The following is a 22,601-nucleotide window of genomic DNA, read 5'->3' on the forward strand; positions in this document are numbered from 1 at the left end:
TTGCTGTACCTAAAAAATGAACAGAACAGGAGGGTTAAGAGTCTGGAACTTTGGAGCAGTTTGCTATCTGTTAACTCAAATTAACAAATGAACATGTGACGGGTGCAGAATTGGACCTGTTACTATTGCGTTGACATGTTTCTCTTTATTTGTGGGCTAATTGGCTAGATATGCCCCAGTACTTGGCAGCAGCCATCTGAAAGTCATAGTATATTCAGTCAAAGTTTCACACAACCCGAAAATAAAATATATGTTTAACTTTTTTTAAGTTTAAGCATTTAAACTGATATTACTCAGTGAGAGACAATGGAGGCCACAATAGTTGAACTCGTTTTTGTCTGTGAAAAATCTGTACTGTGCATTTCAGAAGAGGTAATGTAAGCCAAGTTTACATTGTGTTATATCCTACATTACACATTTCACCAGAAGAGAGCACAATACAACATTTGGCTAATACATAGCTATGCCTGTTTATTCCTCAAAGAGTATCTATGACTTTATCGATATAGCTTTATCTAATCTTTTGTGACATTAAATACAATCCATGGCTTGTGTACACTCCTTAACCGGACAAACAAAACTCTTATTTGTCAGCATGGGCACCCAGTTATTTCTTCTAAACTCCTCCCCCCAATTAGTTAACAGAACAATTGTTATAGGGATTTTGTGAAAAACACAATAAAAAGTCATTCAAACATTGCATACTTAATTATAAATCATATTTTGGCTTTAGGGCGGCACGGTGGTGCAGTGGGTAGCACTGTCGCCTCACAGCAAGGTTTGAATCTCGGCTTGGGGCCTTTCTGTGTGTAGTTTGCATGTTCCCCCCGTGTCCGTGTGGGTTTCCTCCGGGTACTCCAGTTTCCTCCCACAGTCCAAAGACATGCAGGTAGGCCGATCGGAAACCCTAAATTGCCCATAGGTATGAATGTGTGAGTGAATGGTGTGTGTGCCCTGCAATAGATTGGCGGCCTGCCCAGGGTGTATTCCTGCCTCTCGCCCAATGCATGCTGGGATAGGCACCAGCACCCCCTGTGACCCTGCTCAGGATAATCGGGTATAGATAATGGATGGATGGATTTTGGCATTATGATGGTGGTTGCATCATCATTAAAATGGAGTTATCTTGTATAACATTTTCTGCATGAAAAAATGAATTATACATCTGGTAACTGCAAAACAACTGCTGAAGCAACGACATTAAGGTTTATTCATAAACCTGACATTCTAGTTAGTGTGGTTGCTTCAGCAACCCACTGCCTGTTCTCTTGCATATGACTAATTGTTATTTGTTAGTTTTTTCACTATTAATATTTTTATTTTTCCACCATGGGAGTCTAACCCCCTTGATGAATTTTTTAAAATTTGGCACACTGACAGTTCAAGGTATCACCTCACCAAATTGGGATCAGTACACTAACCCCTCTAGTACCACTGACAGGCCAAAGTTGGACTTAAACTTGGCTTTTGAAGCATTTGGCCTAGAGTCGTGATTCTTTTTTGCTCTGAATTCCTTGTTGAGTTCAACGCACCCACAGCCATCAATTTTGAATTCCATGAAAAGCATAAACATCTCATTCTAGACTGTTGACTGGATCACCACCACAAAATTTGGCATTTATCACCTTCAGAGTAGCTGAAAAAAGTTGTTCAAAGATAGCTGGTAGAACAAAACAGACAAATTTGATGGCAATGGCGCTAAACAGGAATGTTTATGTATGTAAATGTGGCATTCCGTCCGCCAGAGTGGCGGATTGGTCTCGGTTGCGCCGGCTGGTGGAGACAGCTCATGCACCTGGGCTGCGTTAGCTAATCAGCCCAGGTGCTTAAAGGTGTGCTGCTCTCCAACGTTCGGTGCCGAGACCGGGAGCTAACACCGAGAGCGCAGTTATGATTTTCATTTTGGTTTATTTTGTGCACGAAAGAAAAAGGAAGTAATCCTCTGCTGGGATGCTGGAGGAGCTGGACCTGGGCAGGGCGGGTCAGCTACGGGCGACGCACAGGGAAGTGGTCGCGCCGTTTTACTTTCTTTTGTCTTTGCTATTTTAACTTGTTATTTTAGCGAATTGTTTTTGCCCGGAACCCGTGAGGGTGAAGTGGTCCGTAATAATCCTCCTTCCTCATGATGGTCAAGTGCACCAGTCCCTTTTCCAGCAAAACACCCTCACAACATGATGCTGTCACCCTATGCTTCTCAGTTGGGATGGTATTCTCTGGATTCAAAGTCTTACCCTTTTTCCTCCATACATAGCGCTGATCAATGGCCAAACAGTTCAATTTTTGTTTCATCTGACCAGAGAACACTCCACCAATAGACTAGGTATTCGTCCTGGCATCAGAGGTGGCTAGCTAGCATTATTAGCTCTGCTAGCTTGGTATCAAGCAATGGGTTCTCAATTGGAGGTGTTTTTAACTCGCTAATGTAAGCTGAATAATGAATGAAAAGTACAGGAAACGTTTGCGTGCTGGATCAAAACGACAGCACTGTCATGTGCTAACTACAGTACCTTGCAAAAGTATGCACCCCCCTTGGCATTTTCCCTATTTTGTTGCCTTACAACCTGGAATTAAAATGGATTTTTGGGGGGGTTTGTATCATTTGATTTACACAACATGCCTACCACTTTGAAGATGCAAAATATTTTTTATTTTTTATATTTTTTTATTTTATTGTGAAACAAACAAGAAATAAGGCAAAAAAACAGAAAACTTGCATAACTATTCACCCCCCCCCCCCCCCCAAAGTCAATACTTTGTAGAGTCACCTTTTATAGCAATTACAGGTGCAAGTCTCTTGGGGTATGTCTCTATAAGCTTGGCACATCTAGCCACTGGGATTTTTGCCCATTCTTCAAGGCAAAACTGCTCCAGCTCCTTCAAGTTGGATGGGTTCCGCTGGTATACAGCAATCTTTAAGTCATACCACAGATTCTCAATTGGGCTTTGACGAGGCCATTTCAAGATATTTAAATGTTTCCCCTTAAACCACTCGAGTGTTGCTTTAGCAGTATGCTTAGAGTCATTGTCCTGCTGGAAGGTGAACCGCCTTCCCAGTCTCAAATCTCTGGAAGACTGGAACAGGTTTTCCTCAAGAATTTCCCTGTATTCAGCACCATCCATCATTCCTTCAATTCTCACCAGTTCCCCAGTCCCTGCCGATGAAAAACATCCCCAAAGCATGATGCTGCCACCACCATGCTTCACTGTGGGGATGGTGTTCTCGGGGTGATGAGAGGGGTTGCGTTTGCACCAGACATAGCGTTTTCCTTGATGGCCAAAAAGTTCCATTTTAATCTCATCTTACCAGAGTACCTTCTTCCATATGTTTGAGGAGTCTCCCACATGCCTTTTGGTGAACTCCAAACATGTTTTCTTATTTTTTTCTTTAAGCAATGGCTTTTTTATGGCCACTCTTCCATAAAGCCCAGCTCTGTGGAGTGTACGGCTTAAAGTGGTCCTATAGACAGATACTCCAATCTCTGCTATGGAGCTTTCCAGCTCCTTCAGGGTTATCTTTGGTCTCTTTGTTGCCTCTCTGATTAATGCCCTCCTTGCCTGGGCCATGAGTTTTGGTGGGCGGCCCTCTCTTGGCAGATTTGTTGTGGTGCCATATTCTTTCCATTTTGTAATAATGGATTTAATGGTGCTCCGTGGGATGTTCAAAGTTTTGGATTTTTTTATAAACCAGCCCTGATCTGTACTTCTCCACAACTTTGTCCCTGACCTGTTTGGAAAGCTCCTTGGTCTTCATGGTGCCCCTTGCTTAGTGGTGTTGCAGACTCTGGAGCTTTTCAGAACAGGTGTATATATACTGAGATCATGTGACAGATCATGTGACAGGTGGACTTTATTTAACTAATTATGTGACTTCTGAAGGTAATTGGTTGCAGCAGATCTTATTTAGGGGCTTCATAGCAAAGGGGGTGAATAAATATGCATGCACCACTTTTCAGTTTTTTATTTTTTAGAATTGTTTAATACAAGTTTTTTTTTTCATTTCACTTCACCAATTTGGACTACATTACATTACACATTACTTCACCAATTTGGACTACATTACATTACACATTACTTCACCAATTTGGACTACATTACATAAAATCCAAATAAAAATCCATTTGAATTACAGGTTGTAATGCAACAAAATAGGAAAAAACGCCAAGGGGGGTGAATGCTTTCGCAAGGCACTGTAGCTAGTTGAAACTAGCTTTCTAGCTTTGGTTAGTGTGAAGACAGTCCAGCTGGCAGGAAGTGTGAGTGGGGTGGCTATAGAGGCATTTGCTCCACTGACTTGCTAGGTTCTTCATCAGAGGTGTTCTTAACTAGCTGATGCCACCTGAATAATAAATAAAAGAGTAGTTAAGGAAACGTTTGAAGGCTGAATCAAAATAACTGCACTGGCATGTGCTAAGTAGCTAGTTAAAACTAGCTTTCTAGCTTCTGTCAGCATTCGAAGAGACAGTAATAAGAGAGATAGCCCTGCTGGCAGGAACTGTAAGTGGGAGGGCTAGCAGCATTGGCTCTGCTGGCTGGCTAGCTACCAAACAGTAGGTTCTTGATCAGCAATGTTCCTAGCTTGCGTTATCTAGTTATCGATAACATGGTAATGATAATAGTTAAGAAAAACAATCAAGCGAACGTTTGAGTGTTGGATCTGACACTTAAAGACACTTTCATTTGCTAGTCACTAGTTAAAACTAGCTTCTGTTTGTGTTCTGGGAGACAGCCAAGAAGACACTTCACCAACCCTGCGAGTGGGGCCGCAAGCCGCATTAGCCCCGCTAGCTACCTAGCAAGCAACCAATGTTCTTAATCACAGGAGTGTTAGAATTGGTTAGAATGACGTGGCGTTATCCTTTATGAAGCTTACCCTGTAAGTTAAGTGTTTTTGCGACTTGCTTTCGTTCCAATAAAGGATTTGCACTTGTTCAATAAATTTGTGGATGCATTGTTTATTTATTTGCACCCTATGTTGGAAATGGATGTATCTGAAGTGACTAGTACACCAATAGCATTAGTACTAGGGCTTACTATCTATAATTTTAATATGCAGATCGATATTTGCAGTGCTGCTACTTTTGCCTGAATGCGTAAGAAAACAATGACATTGAGTAATCATGCCATGCTCGTGTTGATTGACAGGAGGTCTTGCCATTTTGAAAAGTCTCATTATGAAATGAAATAGTTCGGAAATAAGTAATTTGGAAAAGTCTCGTTATGAAATGAAAAAAGCCATTCGGAAATACAACATGTTACTATGAAATAAAATATGATCATTTTATTTTGAAAATAACAATCATGAGCTGTGGATTATTTAATTATTTCAAGATAAAATGTATTTGTTGTATTTAATTGTATTTAATTGAAGTATTTATTCAATTACTGACCTATTTAATTATTTGTTTATATAAATCCTTATTCATTTAATTTTGGCACATTTAGTTCTCCATATAAACAACCTTTGAAAGAAACTAGACCTAGGCAGTGGCATAGCCAGAAATGAAATTGCAGGTGGGCCTGAAAAAAAGCTCAACGATTTTCCATAATTTCTTGAAAAATACTATTATTATTGAGGACTTCTGGGCATAGCTAAGCCATATGTTTGCTGATAGACCTAGCTGACATCGTTTTCTGGAGCAAAACAGAAGTGGATTGAACTGTATCGTTGATTTACTGTCTCTGTCTCCATCTACTGAACATAGATTTCATCATTGCTATGTAAGGCTATTACTGCTCAAAATACTTTGGTTATATACGTTATTTTTGAAATTGAGTGTCTTTAAATAGGTTAGTGGTATTATATAATGTGGATATTTCCCACTGTAATGTAAGAGTTAGAAGTGTAGGCTAATAGTTTTTGTGAAGCATGCAACAGTGATGACGTGAGAGGTGGAACATTGCCAAAATGTGATGGACGGTTGAAAATTGTTTTCATGTCCATCCCCATACAAGAAAACATACGAGAGTACAGTGAGAGTTTTAGTGTTGTCTTTGTATCTTCCCAAATTTCTGCCATTTTAAGACCTTATCATAGCATTTAACATAACGTTTGTTTACGCCAAACTGGAATTTCTGCACATATTCCGTGCAAGGCAGGAGGGGACTTTTGAATATTGTGGATAGGCTACCGAAATTGTCACTAGAATTCCTTACCTGAAAGTTCGTTTTTTTCTTGGATCAGATAAAAGAATGTTTAAAGCCACGAAAATCAATCAAAGCTCGTTGGCATTTTCATCGCTTTCACTTAGTCTTTCGGCTTCATTCCCTAGTACTGTATTCGTGGAATCTGCGCACTGAATTTGGATGAGCTCGATTGAAGAGATGTTGAATAGATGAAAATGATTTCACTAGGCTAAGTAGGGGAGGGGTATCGTATCAGCAGGGAAATTACGCTCTCAAAGTAACGACGGTGACAAGTCCATGTGTCTTTTTTTTTTTTTTTTGCTGTTATTGCACCTAGGATGGGCCTAGGCAAGAAGTGCTACACCCCTGCACCTAGGATGGTTACTGTCAGGTAGCATAACCACTAGGGATGAGCAAGTACACCATTATCTGTATCTGTATCTGTTCAACCAACAAAATTATCTGTATCTGTATCCGTACTCGGAATGGGCGGGGCTTAAACCGGAAATGGGTGGGGCATAACCGGAGGTTGGTATTTTAACCTCTTAGCGCAAAGCTCCTAGTGGTCGCAGGCCAGTGCTCCGAGATTACTGAACTCAGACATTTAGTGCTACTGCAACCAAAGTATGAGTTAAAAATAGAAACGCTCTATTTTAGTTTAATTAGTAGACGATACATGATAACTATGCTGAATACGGAGTTTCGCTGCGCCACCATTGTCGCTCTGGTCGTTCATTTAACACGCACCCCCTCCCTGCAGTCTCATCTGCAACTACACCCCCCACCCATGATATAATGGACAATATTGTCTATCTGGGCATTCATACAAATATTCTTTCACCACTAAAAAATAGTATTTCGTCATAGCAACAAGATAAACCCGACAATAGCTGTAAGATATGCCAATACAGCAGTCAAAACGCTGCTCACTGAATAACAAAATAAACGAGACAAAGTTTTTAAAAATGATACCATGTCATTCTACACTCAATATCTGGGACTAAATATGGAAAAAATATACAACCTTACCGTTGGTTTTGCGCATAGAGATGTCCCTTTTGAGACTGAGTGGTCATATATTGTCTTGGACAATCCGTTTTGTGAAATATACGTGCATTTGTGATGTCTGGGTACCTTACAAAATAGCTGTGCGTAATACCACACGTGTCGTTTATGGCGTTGTCGCCCTTTTTAGTACAGTCTGGCTTGATTGACAATTCATTTATTCAGTAGGTGAGAGTATAGGCTTGCTAATGATGTATAACATGTCTAATTTTGCATTTGGAATAGCGTTTTATAGTTCAGCGTAACCGAAATTTTTCTTATCATCGCATTCACTTGCGCATTCACTCTGTTGGCAGAAAAATACGTTGCCCCTAACGAAACGTGGTCAACGATATTTCGTAATTTCTTGGAAAATACTACTATTATTGAGGACTTCTGGACATAGCTAAGCCATATGTTTGCTGATAGACCTTGCTGACATCGTTTTCTGGAGCAAAACAGAAGCGAATAGAACAGTATCATTGATACTGTCTCTGTCTCCATCTACTGAACATAGATGACATTTCATCATTGCTATGTAAGTATTACTGCTCAAAATATTTCGGTTATGCGTTATTTTTGAAATTGAATATCTTTAAATAGGTTAGTGGTGTTACATAATGTGGATATTTCACACAGTAATGTAAGCGTTAGATGGTAGTTTTTGTGAACCATGATGACGTGAGAGTTGTAACATTGCCAAAACGTGGTGGAATTGTTTTCATGTTGTCCCATCCCCATACAAGAAAACATACGAGAGTACATACAAGAGTTAATTATTACACATTTAGGTACTGTACCGCATTGTGTGACAATATTTTTGCATTAAAAAAAAAAAATCTGTTATCAATGTTTCATCTTAAACCTTCATAAGGGGCTCATGTATATGCTTTATAATGGACAAAGAGCATTTTATTCAATTTTGGAGAGATTTTGGATATGTTTCTGGACCCCTAGATATTTTAGACCACTGTACTGACTGAAAGCTTGTAATTCCCACTTGAAAATGATGCAACAGTGAGTTTCTTGAGTCAAAACAGTTGATGTGTAGTGAAATACGTGAATATGTTGTGATTTACAGCAATGCATAATTTAGACATTTTGGATAGATTTGGAGACGCTGGGTACACTGCTTAGTTTTTGCTTCATACATCTATAGTAGTTCTACATATCCACCCTTAGATTTTATGAACTTGTGGTCAAGAAGTTTTTGATCTAGCACATGTATAGTTTAACCTGCTGTATATATGCAAAAAGTACAAATTTATTTTAGATTTTTTGTCAAAACAGTTGCATTTGTGGCACTTTATTTCTTCCAAAATTATGAATATAAACTAATCTGCATTAGTATTGTAAGTTGTACAAATGTCTTGCTTCATTTAAGCCATTTTTTCAAGTCTCTGTGGTGTTCACATCTGGAGGTATAAAGCTTTAAATAGGGTACCCCCTAAATGGGCAAGGATTGGCAAGATTTGGCTTGTGCGCTAAGGGGTTAAGTCACACAATAGTTAGCTAGCTTGCTAACTAGATAAATTACCTCACTTAAAATGTCTTGACTTCTGGTTATGATGCCAAATCAATCAGTTGGTTTAGTTTGCTACTTAGGTTAACAGCAAACTAAACATTATTCACTAAACATTACTCCTTTATTTGGTAGTTATCTAGCTAGCTGCAATAAGTTGCCATATACTTTTCATGTTTCTTTTGAGCTGATTATGTGTTGGCTCTGCAATACATTTTCCCACCCGCGTCAGTGGCACAGGCATGACCATAGAACTGAAGGAGCTGAGCGAACAGACGGAACCGCACCAGGCATCAGTCTTCCACGGTCCTTTCGAAATACCACCCTGAACTCCATCATATACCAGGGACATAATCCTCCTTCCTAAAATGCCCACCACAGACTACCGTGTTTTTTGTGACAGATGCTGCAGGGTATTCTCCTCTTCCCACCCACACCCTCGCACAAAGATACTACTTTTAGAACTTTTTTCTGGGGGGGCGGGGTGAACTTTGTTCCCTGACAGGTTAGAGTTTATACTGCCTGCACAAACACAGTGGTTCACCATTCTAACTCGCTATGAAACAAAAACGTAGACTAACGGGTCAAACCGACTAACTAAACTTGACTAACAAGTGACCTACGGCACTCTGGTAGGATCAAACAAGGAATGGACTCCCCTTTGTAACATCACTGGCCGTTATCAACTTTAAAAAAATTATTTTTAGGGGGCGTGGCAATATGGTTACAATATTCAAATCAACAGTTGTGGACGTGGCCATTTTACTAAAACTCTAACTCGTGACTCGTGTCTGTCATTGACTCTGAGGCAGAATGCCAATTTTTGTGGTGCTTAGCCAATAGGTGGTGCTGTGTTTGTCCCCTGCATTCCAAATAATTAAAATTTAAAAATCTGTATAATGTGCCACAAAAACCTGATCAATATGAAGACAAATAATACTGCTATTAACCCTAGCAATAATAATATTCTGAAATTTGGACTACTAAACATAAGATCCCTTAACTCTGAGGCAGCTCTCGTGAACAAACTAATCTCTAATTACTGTCTTGACATGTTATGTCTCACAGAAATATGGCTGAAAACAGATGAAACTTTTCTTTATGGGCTTATGTGCTGGTACCTGAAATATATAATAAAAAATTTCAACATTACAAAACGTTTGACAACCAGACATATGTTGAGTTTGCACACAAAATAGAAGGTTTGTTCGACCAATGGTGCGTTGCTCAAGGACTTAAAATCTTTGATCAACTGAGAGATTTGGTTATTTTGGAGGAGTTTACCAGAGCATGAAGCAACTTAAAGTGAACGAAAAGCATTACAAATTTGTCAAGCAGCCGCCTTGGCTGATGAATACATCATTACACACAAACATTCAATTTCTGGGAAATCCTCTGTACATCATGGTGATGTCACTTGTGTGGAATGTCCAGAAAGCTCCAGCTTCCAGATCACCTCGTCTGTTAAAGGCCAACACTCCCACTATTGGCGAGAGTGATGAATGGAAGGAATTTTGAGCTAAAGAATACATGGTGTGCTTCTACAGTAAGAATTGTGACCAAGTGTTTTGCCAAAAAAAGAAAAATAAATCTGGAAATAAAGGAGTTGGGTTTTTGAAAAAGTCTTTGCCTGTTTAGGACCTTGTTGATTTGCCAAACAGAATGAAAGACTCTGAGTTTCAGGACTATGTGCCATTCATAATGGTCTTGTGTCTTTATCTGGGCAACTAGACACACAGAGGCCAGTTAACCCTTTCTCCCAAAGAATTTATAAAGGCAGTTTTCACCTGGGTCTGCTACTCTTAAATAAAGCCTTACAACTTTGTGTCAATAACACACAGCAGAGAGCTTATGGCATTTTTTGAAGGGCACGTGTGCCATCAAGAATACGCATCAAAATTTAGGAAATACGTGAAAATATTTTCATAGTATACATAAAATGTAAATAAAAATGGAACATTACTGTTTATTTCACAAAATTCACATGAGCTAGCATCAAAATAATTATATTAAAATTCACCGCCAATTTTTTTCTGGCCACTGCAAAAAAATTGTAGATAACAAAAAGCAGGGTTTTCCCAAGATATCCCAACACCTCTCCAAATTGCCAATTTTTGATAATGTTTTGAACACATACTCTCCACTTCAAAAACAAATCTTCTTCACTCAAAATCACATATTTCAAACAGATAAGAGGAGAATCAGTTCTAACATGTTTTAAGTGTCAATATCTTACAAGAATTAACATTATGTTTAATGCGCATGAGCTGGCAGAATTTATAACTGAAAACTAATATTAGTTCAGGTTGAACGTGCTTTGCTGTTGCTAACGTTACTGCTGCAAATGTTAAACACCCATTGTGAGTGAATTTGTCCATTTGAAGCTTTGAAGTAATATATGTTTTCAGTTATAAAACCTGCCACCTCACACACGTATTTCAGCATTGAACATAATCCTTGGGCTTGAGCCGAGCAGAGCTTGGACATTTGGACACAGTGTGCATGGCCCGCTTAACCTTCTTAAGGAGAAGTGGTAGACTGACAACAATCCATGTACCTTGTTGTACTATGTTTGTGACTATGTTTGTGACTTAGAGCCTGTGGGTTGGCAAAAGGAAATCTTGCAGTGGCTCAACAAAAAAAGGAGTGCTGGTTTGATCAGTCTGTGCAACAGAGTTTTCTCATCTGGGGAAAAGGTAATGGTTCTGTTGCCTATCCCCAGCTCTGCTATTCAAGCCCGTTTCAGTGATCCTTATTCGGTTGAATGAAAAGTGAGTGACACTGATTATATTATTTCCACCCCTGATCGCAGAAAAGTAAATTGTTAGCACCACATTAATATGCTTAAACCATACTACGAACATTGCTCTACAAAGCCCGCTTTATCTGACATGGCGCAGGAGGTAAGGAGGTTGTCTGGCAGTCGGAGGGTTGCCGGTTCGATCCTCCGCCCTGGGCATGTCGAAGTGTCCCTGAGCAAGACACCTAACCCCTAATTGCTCCCAACAAGCTGATTGGTACCTTGCATGGCAGCCTTTCACGGTTGGTATGTGAATAGGTGAATTAGAGGCATCAATTTTAAAGCACTTTGGATAAAAGCGCTATATAAATGCAGTCCATTTACCATCCTGCACCGTGTCTCCATCTACTGGTACCTCATCTTTATATGTGGATGAGGAATAGAAAATGGCACAGACCAAAGGTTGAAAAACTGAGTAACCCTGAGACTCATCTCTTCAGCTTATCCATTTCTGAATAACTAGATATTATTAAACTAATTGAATCCCATCAGTTTTTATTTCCCGATATTCTTAGCTGAACTAAACTTATGGAGCATGATACTGATGTGGGTGATTTAGCAATTTGCACACATAGAAAATCTAGTGAAACATGCATACTTGCAGCAAGAGGTAGCCTAAATTATATGTTAGAACATGGCATTGAACCCAGTTCAAGTGCCTGGAGTTTACCATGCGGTATGGTTAACAAACCTTACAGTTCTGCAACAATTACAGGAATAATAAATAATTTAACCAAACATTAATGGTTCCTCTTCCTTTAATGGATGATTGTGTAGATCAAATTTGATCTGCTAAAAGGATATTGGTAAATGCCACAATCTGCCCATTCAAGACAGATATCCGCTTTTATCACCCATAATAACTTCCTGCAGTACACCTTCATGCTGTTCAGGATGAGAAGCAGACTGGCTACTTTATTACTATTATTTTATTTTATTAATTTTATTTTTATTAGTATTTTTTCTTTATTATTTATTCATTTTTATTTTTTATTTACTTCTTTTCTGCTATTATCATTATCAATTTATTTTATTACTATTTTTATCTTATCTTAATACCTGTGGTACTGATTTCTATTGTTTCTCTTGTAAAGCACTTTGAGCTGCATTTTGTGATATGAAAGGTGCTATATAAATAAAGTTTATTATTATTATTATTATTATTATTATTACTTTCTAACAATGAATTAACCAGAAAATTCAGTCCCCACCAAAAAGCATATTCCACCATTGAGAAAGAGGCACTCACTTTAATCTTCACTCTCCAGCACTTTGTGGTTTACATTGGATACACTATGATAGTTGCGCTCACTGATCTTAACCCTCTGGTTTTTCTCCAGTGTATGTGTAACTAACACCAAAGAGTTTGCTTTTACAGGCCTACGATCTAAAACACCAACGTTCCTGTGGCAAGGATAATGCTATGGCTGTGGGTGTACTGTGGATTTGTGGTCACTATGTCTCTGTAATTACAAGGAGGAAGGTACGCGTTTGGTTCAGAGCTTGAGAAACTTCTAACTCATGACCAGCTGTGATAGTTTTAATGACTTAAATATCTAAACTGTGTTCCTTTTTCCATGGACTCTCTCTCTGGGTACTGTGAATTTATATTCCTACAAGGGATGGGCATGATTAGTCGGATAATCAATTAGTCGACTTGGGCAGTGACGTTGACTACCTGATATAAATAATTATTGATTTTATTTATTTATTTATTTTTACACGACCAAGAAACTATTCATGATTTTGTCTCCGCTCGGACTCTAATAAGTGTAGCACACGCATCGCGTTATAACGGCAGTGGACAGCTAGGTGGATGGAGCGGAGAGACAGAAACTTCCTGTAACGTAGAAGAAAGTGCTTGTAACTGAGAGAATGATGGCGACGAGACGGAGCGAAGTGTGGCATTATTTTACCCAAGTTGAGAACAAAGTGGAGTGCACGTTGTGTGGGATGAAGCTGTCTTACCACGGTTCTACTAGTGTGATGCGGAGTCATTTGCAACTTCGGCACCAAAGTATTAAACTAAAAGACAAAGTAGACAAACAACTACCACTAATGACTGATTTTGTTACAGCTAAACGCAAGTGATAACAGCCGAAAAGAACAAATCACCCAGCTAGTCGCTTCAATGGTTTCTGGTGATATGCTACCGTTAAGTTTCATGGAGGGAGCTGGCTTTTGTAGGTTAATGGAATTTGTTGAACTGGAATACTCTGTGCCATCACGAAAGACGATTACCAGCCGAATTGAAAAACAGTACGAGGAAGCAGCTACTTTGCTGAAGACTAATCTGAATGCTGCCAAGAGTGTAGCCATCACGACCGATGCATGGACTGCTCTCATGGCGGAATCTTACGTGACTGTTACATGTCATTACCTGCATCAGTGGGAGATGAGGAGTGTTGTACTCCAGACTCGAAGCACAGATGAGCGGCACACGGCTGAAAATCTAGCCTCAGAGACGTCGTTGGTGAGTGGGGGTTGGGGGGGGAAAGTGAGTGCTTGCGTTCACGACAATGCAAAGAACATAACTCAAGCAAATGAACGCCTTGTGGATGAATGGGAGTCTGTGTGTTGTTTTGCACACACACTTCAGCTTGCAATTAACGACGGTTTGAAGATTCCAAACATGACTCGTGTAGTGGCTGCGTGCAGTCGAATGGTTTCCCATTTCCATCACAGCACGGTGGCCATAGCTGCATTGAGGAAAAAACAAGAGAAACAGAGTTTACCTCTGCATAAACTGATCCAGCGCTGTCGAACTAGATGGAACTCGGTATTTGACCTGATGGAGCGCTTGCACGAACAAAGGTGGGCAATAACTCAGTGACGCTCAAACCTTGGAACTGACAGACGAGTGCTGACAAACAATAGAGGGCATGTTACCAGTACTTCGATCACTTAAGTGCTCCACTACAGCTCTCTGCAGTGAGACACATCTCCATTTCCTTGGTCTACCCCATGACGAACAGCCTTCTGAGTCGTCATCTAAACGTCCTGCCAGGAGATTCTCCAAGAGTGGCCGAGTTCAAACGGACAGTGGCAGCTTCCCTCGGCCAGCGCATGGACATCGCAAATCCCGGTAAGTGGAGGGCAAAAAAGGCAGCGTTTTTATAAATGTCAACCTAGACTACTTTATATTAACTGAAAATAACTTTAGTAATGTTGCTTAATTCTTTGTTATATGTGTGCTTTTAATGCAACATTCATGTTAGGTAACCTAAATACAATAGTTTGTGTGTTTTATACAGGCAAAGCGGCACTGATTGCCTCTGCATTAGACCCGAGGCACAAGCATCTGCGCTTCATGGACCAGCCAGCATTACGTATCGGCATTCGAGAAAAAATGACTTTTGTACAACGGAGTTGTCCGAGAGCATGCGCCCAGCGGAGAAGCGGCTACTGCTGCCGCCGACAGAAGATTATTTATTAAAGGAGGTGGCGAAGAGGCAGGGGTTGATCGGGCAAACACCTCGGCAATGAGTGCTCTACTTGGGGAGGATTACAGTGTCGAGGACACCGAGCAAGACGAAATTGATCGCTACTTTAATGAGCCATGCATCTCACCTGAAGACAATCCCATGTTATGGTGGCAAAACAACGAATCCTGTTTCAACCATCTGTGCGTCCTTGCAAGGCAGTACCTCACCATACCTGCCACCTCCGTTCCAGTAGAGAGGGTTTTTTCAACTGCTGGACAGGTTGTCAACAGGCTGCGCACACGCCTATCCCCAGAACACATGCTGGTTTTCCTTTATAAGAACTAATTTGGTAGGATTGATTTTCATTTTGCCATCTCTAGTAAGACTTATTTTCGTTTTTTTGTCACTGTAGCACTTTTTACCTATTTGGAAAAAATTAAATATTTATTTCATATAGCACTTATTGTAGATGTGTACTGGTAGCCATTTTCATTTTGTCATCTCTGGTAAGACTTATTTTTGTTTGGTCACTCTGTAGCACTTGGCCTATTTGGAAAAATAAAAGAATTTTAAATAGCACCTCTTGTAGTTATATTTATGTACTGGTAACTTTGTTTCATGGTAGTTACTTGCGGTTAGTAGTCTATGTTGGAGTGTGTGTGATGACGTTATGGGGGCGGGTGATGACGTCACGACTAGTCGACTAATCGACTGAATTTCTTGTTAGTCGTCGACCATTAAAAAAAAATGAAAATGCCCATCCCTAATTCCTACATATGCATTTGTGTGTGTGTCCATGTGTGGGTTTTGGGAGGAAGATTCTTTTGTTTGTCTAGTAAGACGGATGTAATTATGTTAACATAATATAAAACACAATGACAAGAACAGGGCCTATTCAGCCCAACAATGCTCAACATTTTCCTGACCAAATAAGTGCTCTGATTACCTACAGACTAGATAGTAGAGACAGAAACTCTGGGGATTTTCTTGATACGGTGTTAGATACTATGTGACCTGGCTGGCTAATCCACACATTGACTAGTCTCTGCATGGGATAAAATTTTTCCTAATGTCTGTACGGAATTTACCTTTTGCTAATTTCCATTTATGTCCCCTCGTTCTTGTTGGAAAACATGGGAGCCACAGTTTACCCCTCTGAGGTGTCTCACATTGTAGTGGGCCAGTTGCAGATAACATTGATTGTTTACCACCACACCCAGTTAAATTGACCTTTTACCCCCTTGCCCAGTCAAATTGTCTCCCTTTGATATGCAGTACCATTGTGTGATATCCTCTACCCCCTACTTCAGTCCAACTCCCCCACACCTTGTTTCTTCCCCCCCAATGTCTGATTACCTCCCCCCCCTTCCCTGTGATGTGTAAGATAACCATTTGGCCCTTTGTTTCCTTGAAGGAACAGGGTATAAGTATTCACTGTCTCCGTCATTTGTTGGTTCTTTGTTTATCTGTACTTGGGTAACAGACCCACTAGTTCCTTTGCTACATTAAACTACCTATTTTGAAACGAAGACGCGCCTGCATTTATTTTTCTACTTACAAAAGTACGGCGGAATAAATAACCCTAACCCTAACAGAACTCAACTTGAAGAATTTCTTGTAGTTCACTTTGTTGATTCACTTTTATGAATGTGAAAGCCTCAATAAAATCACCCCTGAGTCTCCTTTTACTAAGCTTGAAGAGATTAAGAATCTTAGGTCTTTCCTCATTGCTTTTATCTTTCATACCAGGAATCAATTTGGCTTCTATATCTTCCATATCATTCTTGTAGTACAGTCCCTAGAACTGCACACAATACTCCAAGTGTAGTCTAAAAAATATATTATATAAGATAAGTTAAACTTCCTTGGATTCATACTCAATACTTCTGGCTATATATCCCAGAATAATTCTGGCCTACAGCACAGTGCCTAGAACCTGAAAGGCTTTGATCAACCATTACTCCCAAGTTTTTTTTCAAATTAACCACATTCCAATTTTGTTCCTTCCATAAAGCAATCCTGCCTAATATTTTTATTTCCCACATACAGAACTTTACATTTGCTATGTTGTGGTGACGGGTGACCGTTTGAGTCTTGAGTATGGCACGTCTTGTAGACTGAAAAACAAATTGGTATTGTATATTTGTAAACTAAAGATAAAGGCGAAGACATGATGATATTCATAAAATTAACTATTGTTTTATGATTGTCTTAAGGGTGAGGATGTTATACCCCTGCAAGTTGTTCTGCTTTCCTTTTTTTGAGTCCCTTGCCTGGCAGCATGGATGGTGGGTGGAGCTATGATGACATCAACCTTGGGATCACCTGCCCTGTATTTGTACCCATTTAAAGGCGGCCTCATTTTTTGAAAAGCTGGAAGAGGTTCCCCTCACAAGACGTGCAGTACATTTATTGTTCTTGTTGTTAATAGTTTTCAATGTGTTTTCCCCAATGTTGATGTGTTTAAGTTGGTTGTGCTGGGTATGACAAATTAGTTTACTCCAGTGTAGAAGTGTCATGGTTCCTTATTCCGTTTGCTATGCAGCGTCCTGGGTTGTGCTAATTGACGCCGTTTCGTGCTAATCGGCTGTGCTGTTTCAGGTAACTGAGTGTGGTAATCTTCAGGACCGCCTGAGGGCACTCCGTGTTTGCTTTTGATTATGACCGATTGTTTGCACCTGATTGAGAGAGCTTATATACGCTCACGTGAGATCTGTTCTTCGTTTTAGTGTCTACTCACGTTACACGAAAGCCGGTAACAGTGAAAAGCTCTCTTAGAGAAAAGTGTGGTAAGGAAAAAGGCATAGGATTTTGAATATAGCTTTTTGTTTTGACTAGTAGTAAGACTTTGGTCCTACTAGTCACTTAGCTTTATTCTTTATTTTCCTTAATATGCCTTTTTTGCCTTCATTGTTACGAGGCACCTTATCTTTTGCTTTTCTCCAGACTCCACTGCAGTCTTTACTAAAATTCTACTCACTCCTTACGCCTTAGTTTCGTTCTCCTGCTGAGACATTTATTTTATGTTGGGATATTCTCCCTTAGGAGTTGAGTCATTTCTTTTTGTTACACCCTCCTTAAGCCTCTTACTGAGACCACTTCGGTGGTAACTTAAGCCGCGTTTCCACTAAAACTTTTAGTCCCAGGAACTACTTTTCAAGGAACTAAAAGGTTCCTTCAGCCCATGGTTGTCTGCGTTTCCACTGCGGTCTAAAGTCCCGTGAAGATAAGGCAAATTAGCCCACTGACGTATGAAAAAGCGACGTTGTCGTCGGTCCATCTGTCCTATGATTTCTTCTGTAACCCCATACTACCACCGAAGTAGCCTACATTATTTTCTAATAACTGGGACAGCCCGGAGGGGCTTATTCCACTTATATACAAGGGGCTACCAACAATGACTGTATATGGTTACTTTTGTATTTATTGATTTTTATCGATTTAATCACCTGGAATTGAAATATTCTTCTGCAGCCGTTTGGGCATATTTTACCGTTGTCAAGCAAAACTGTCGTTGGTAGTTGAACTTGGACCGTTGTTATGCAACAAATAGGATATAGCAGGCCAATAGTCAGATTGTAACTGTTTTATATATCCTCTCAAACACATTCATTATGCTTTTATGCGAACATTCACTTTCATGTCTTGACATCCGAGGTGACAGAATGCATTCACATTTCCAATATAACTGGCAACAACAGCAGAAAACATGCACACGTTGTAAATAATTTGCTGTTTGATTACTTTCTCATCGTCAATTCCATATAGGCTAATCGCAAAATGACAAGAATAAAACGAAAACTCGGACTTGCGTGAAAATTTAAATTAGCAGTGGTACAGCCACCGTTTGCTTTCCTTCGAAGTTACTGCTAGCCGAGCAGCGAAGTGTGCCCTCCAGATGCGAACCATGCACCATAAATTAGTCCATCACCAATGTGAATTATGCAGAACTACCGCATACCTCACATAACTGTATCAAACGTTTTGAGTCAATTACAACGGTCTAACAAAGAAAATCCGGAAGAAAATATTCAGCAACCGAATTAATCCGTTTGAATGTTTTGGTACGTAATATGCTGTCCCAGCACGAATGCTTAGCATTTTATAAAACGAATACTAAAGCAAGAAAAGAACAGAAGAGCACACGTTATAATTCCAAGACGTTGGCAGGCTATAACCAAAACTAGGCTACTGCGCCGCATAACATACAAGTTTGATTTTAAGTTATTATGAAAATAAATTGGTTTGCGGCTGCATATTTTTAAACATGGCGGTTGAAAATAAATACAAAAAAATGCTGCGAGTACTCGACCAATCAGAAATGTTCAGAGCTGCAAGCTCCACCCAAAAGGTTCCTGTACTTTCGGAAAGTACTACCCCCCGAGCAGGAACTTTTTTGAAACTAAATTTAGACCCTAGTTCCTGCGGTGGAAACGCACTGAGTTCCTCAAAAGGTTCCTAGTTCCGGGGTAAAGTTCCTGCGGTGGAGACGCGGCTTTAAAGAAACCCCCTTTTGAATTCACTGTAGTTGCGTGTGGTCGTTAACACTTCCCCACCCTCACAAGAAGATTAGGCTGTGAAAGATATCCAGTTACTTTGCAGGTTAAAACAACCTCCCAGAAGATTTTTGCATGTGTATAAAAGTGTAGTGGTAGCTTTATCTTGATATATATATATATATATCTTGATATATATATATATATATATATATATATATATATATATATATATATATATATATATATATATATATATATATATATATATATATTGTGGTGTGTGATATTGAAAATCACTGTATTTGTGAGGCATTCTTAGGTCTTGTGATACCTTTCCTGGTTATTATAACCCAGGGAGGGGTGTAGGCCATAACGCCTGGTGATGTCTATGGGTCACAAACTTTAAGCAGTGATTGCATGCAAAGGATATGCACTAAAGTACTAAACATGACTACTTTCATTTACATAACATTAATATGTCCCAAACATGGTGCTCTGAAATGGGGGCCCATGCATAAAAGGTAAAGGTGAAAACTTTTCTGTTAATGCAATGGAAATTCTAAGAAGCACAATAAGTTGAGTTTAATTTCTCATGTGACAGACTGTCATTCAGCCAGTTTCAGTGTCTTTCTGCAGCAAACTCCAACTCAAGTACATAGAACTGTCCTACCTCTCCAGGGGGTGCATGTGAGGCAGAGGGAACCCAAAGGACACCATTACCATGCCCAGGAGAGCCAGGAACAGGAGCGATGAGTGAGGAGAAGGAAAGAGCAGAAGCATCTACAGTACGTGGGGGAAGACACCCGGTCACATCCAACATACACTTAAAACACAGTTTAACACACACTCAACAGCAGAACAGGTGTTGATTTTACTGTGTGTAGTTGCCCTACATGAAACTGGTTCATGCCTTTGTAACCTTTGGTTGGATTACCGTGATGCCTTATTGTTTGGTTACACTAATTCAGCCTTGAAATTTCTCAAAATTCTACAAAATTCAGCCACTAGGGTAAGTAAAAGAACAAAGAACTGTGAGAATATCAGTCTGGTGCTCACATCTCTTCATTGGTTGCCTGTTAAGTTTAAAATTGACTGTAAGATTCTGCTCCTAATGTATTAGGTTTTAAATGGTTTGATTCCAGCATATCTTAAAGAGTTACTTATCCTATATTCTCCTCCAATATTGCTCCGCTCACAAGGTGCTGACTATTTGAAAATTCAGAGTATCAAAAAATAACACTAATTACATAGTGTAAAATGATCTAAAAATGGGAGGCAGAGCCTTCTCTTACTGAGCTCATGTCTTACTGAATAATCTCCCTTTCTGCAATATAAGCTCTTTAGTCAATTCTTTCATTAGATCATTATGTATGCAATGGGTAAATCATACATCTTGTTGGGGTATTGTTTATTCAGGATCACTCATAGATGTGTAAACCCCATTTCTTCACATCTTTTAGATATGCTGTTATAGCATAGCACACTGGGGCTTTTCCACTCAGGGCTCTACATATGCAGCAGTTCATTTCATAATTATATAATTATGTGCCTAATTTTTTTTCTTGCAGACCGCTCGTCCCTCTACTGAATCAAACAAACGGCATGACACAATCTGGAGGCTTAGATGCATCGCCATGCTCCTCTAAATTGCATATTATAGTACATCTCCCTGCTTAGGCTGCCTATTTTATCAGCTAGTTTAATTATCTCTTTCTATAACCTGCTCAACCATTTTATGTTTGCTCTGCTAGATTCCGCATTACATTTCTGTTACCGTTCATTCAATCAATATTATTACACCAGGCTGGCCCGCAGAGGATTTGTTCCCCCTCTATAGCAGGGTTCTTCTGGAGATTTCTTATTTTTTCCATTTCAGTGGTTTTTTTTTTCTTTATTTACTTCAATTTCAAACTTTTTGGGGGTTCAGGCTTGGCATTTTGCCCAATTTTCTTTTGTATATCCACAGTAAAATGTATTTGTGACAGTGTTTCTGGAAAAGCACCAAAGATATTAAATTGAATTAAATACTTACTATATGTAAAACTACCTGTGCTTATCCTGGTACCAAATATATGAAGCTACCCGTGTATGCTTTTGCTGTGATTTATGTACTAGTCAATGATTTGTTTAAAAAGTCTCTTTTCCCTGAAACACAAATTTTGATATCCTGGTTGTGTATTCTTTACGAAGTTTCATTGTAGTTGCATGAATTCAAAATTCAGTATCAATTCAGTGAGTTAGTATATCTTACCGAGTATAGCTTATCTTTTCTTTAAATGCAGTATTTTCTCAAAATTACAGAAAAACTGGAACTTTGGAACTTTTTAGTTGCAATAAATAGCTTTAATATAATCTCTTGTATACACATTATATACAATTTCCTCTTAAAACCTTTGATTATTCAAATATTTTTGATTATTAATCGACTTTTAATTATTAGCCCATTGTTGCTGCTGGCATCAAAACAAATTTGCAGTTGATAAATGACTAAATCAATGAATTGTTTGTAATCATTGATAATCTCTTGCTTTACCACCTATGAATAGGTAACAACATTTAAGTAGCAAAATGTATTCTTTCAGTTTCTTTCCATGACTCCAGCTTTTTAAAAAATGCAGCAAAAAAATTTTTTTTTTTCAAAATGAGGAATCAATTATACACACAGATTGTATATCCATTTAATCTCCTTCTTACCTTATTAAGAATTAGTGAGGCTCTTCTCCCGTCAGCGTGGGCCAGTGGTTTCCAGCAATAATGGCCTTTGGGAATATTTGTGTTAAAATTTCCAATTTCCACGCAACTATGAAAGTTGTGTTCTGTGATGAGTTGATTGGACTGCAGTAAGCTGATGTGCTCACCGAGCTGTGTTGCCGTGGGAGAACGGCCTTTCCTTGTGTTCAGGCAACTGGAGTTGAGGTAAATTGTCTGTAAAAAAATATATGCCGGTGTATGTCAAGTGCTATATTGTTTTGTGCTCAGGAGAATGATATGAGCATTTCATTGACGCTCCTCTTATATACCACATACTTCTGTCACAGGCAATTGGAGATGCAGCAGGAAAGATAAAAAGATATTCTCACCCTTAAAACAAAAAAGAGAGACCACAAAATATGTCCAGAGATGTCCCATTTGTTAAAATTATTGATATGGAAATGGAGAATGAAAGGGAGCCTGCTTGGATGGCACTG

General features: G+C 39.3%; 1 protein-coding gene across 1 annotated transcript in view; it reads right to left on the reverse strand.

Moving 5' to 3' along the window:
• The window catches only part of pth2 (parathyroid hormone 2), a 37,141-nt gene extending 14,812 nt beyond the window's left edge, over positions 1–22,329 (reverse strand). The window contains exons 1-2 of the mRNA XM_064341107.1: positions 22,108–22,329; positions 20,084–20,193 (exon numbers count right to left, since the gene is read on the reverse strand). Of these exons, the coding sequence (XP_064197177.1) occupies positions 20,084–20,193 (110 nt within the window). The 5' untranslated portion in view covers positions 22,108–22,329. The remainder of the gene's footprint in view (positions 1–20,083; positions 20,194–22,107) is intronic.
• Between the last annotated feature and the right edge of the window lie 272 nt (positions 22,330–22,601).

Source organism: Anguilla rostrata, chromosome 6 (genome assembly GCF_018555375.3).
Source record: "Anguilla rostrata isolate EN2019 chromosome 6, ASM1855537v3, whole genome shotgun sequence".
NCBI classification, from domain to species: Eukaryota; Metazoa; Chordata; class Actinopteri; order Anguilliformes; family Anguillidae; genus Anguilla; species Anguilla rostrata.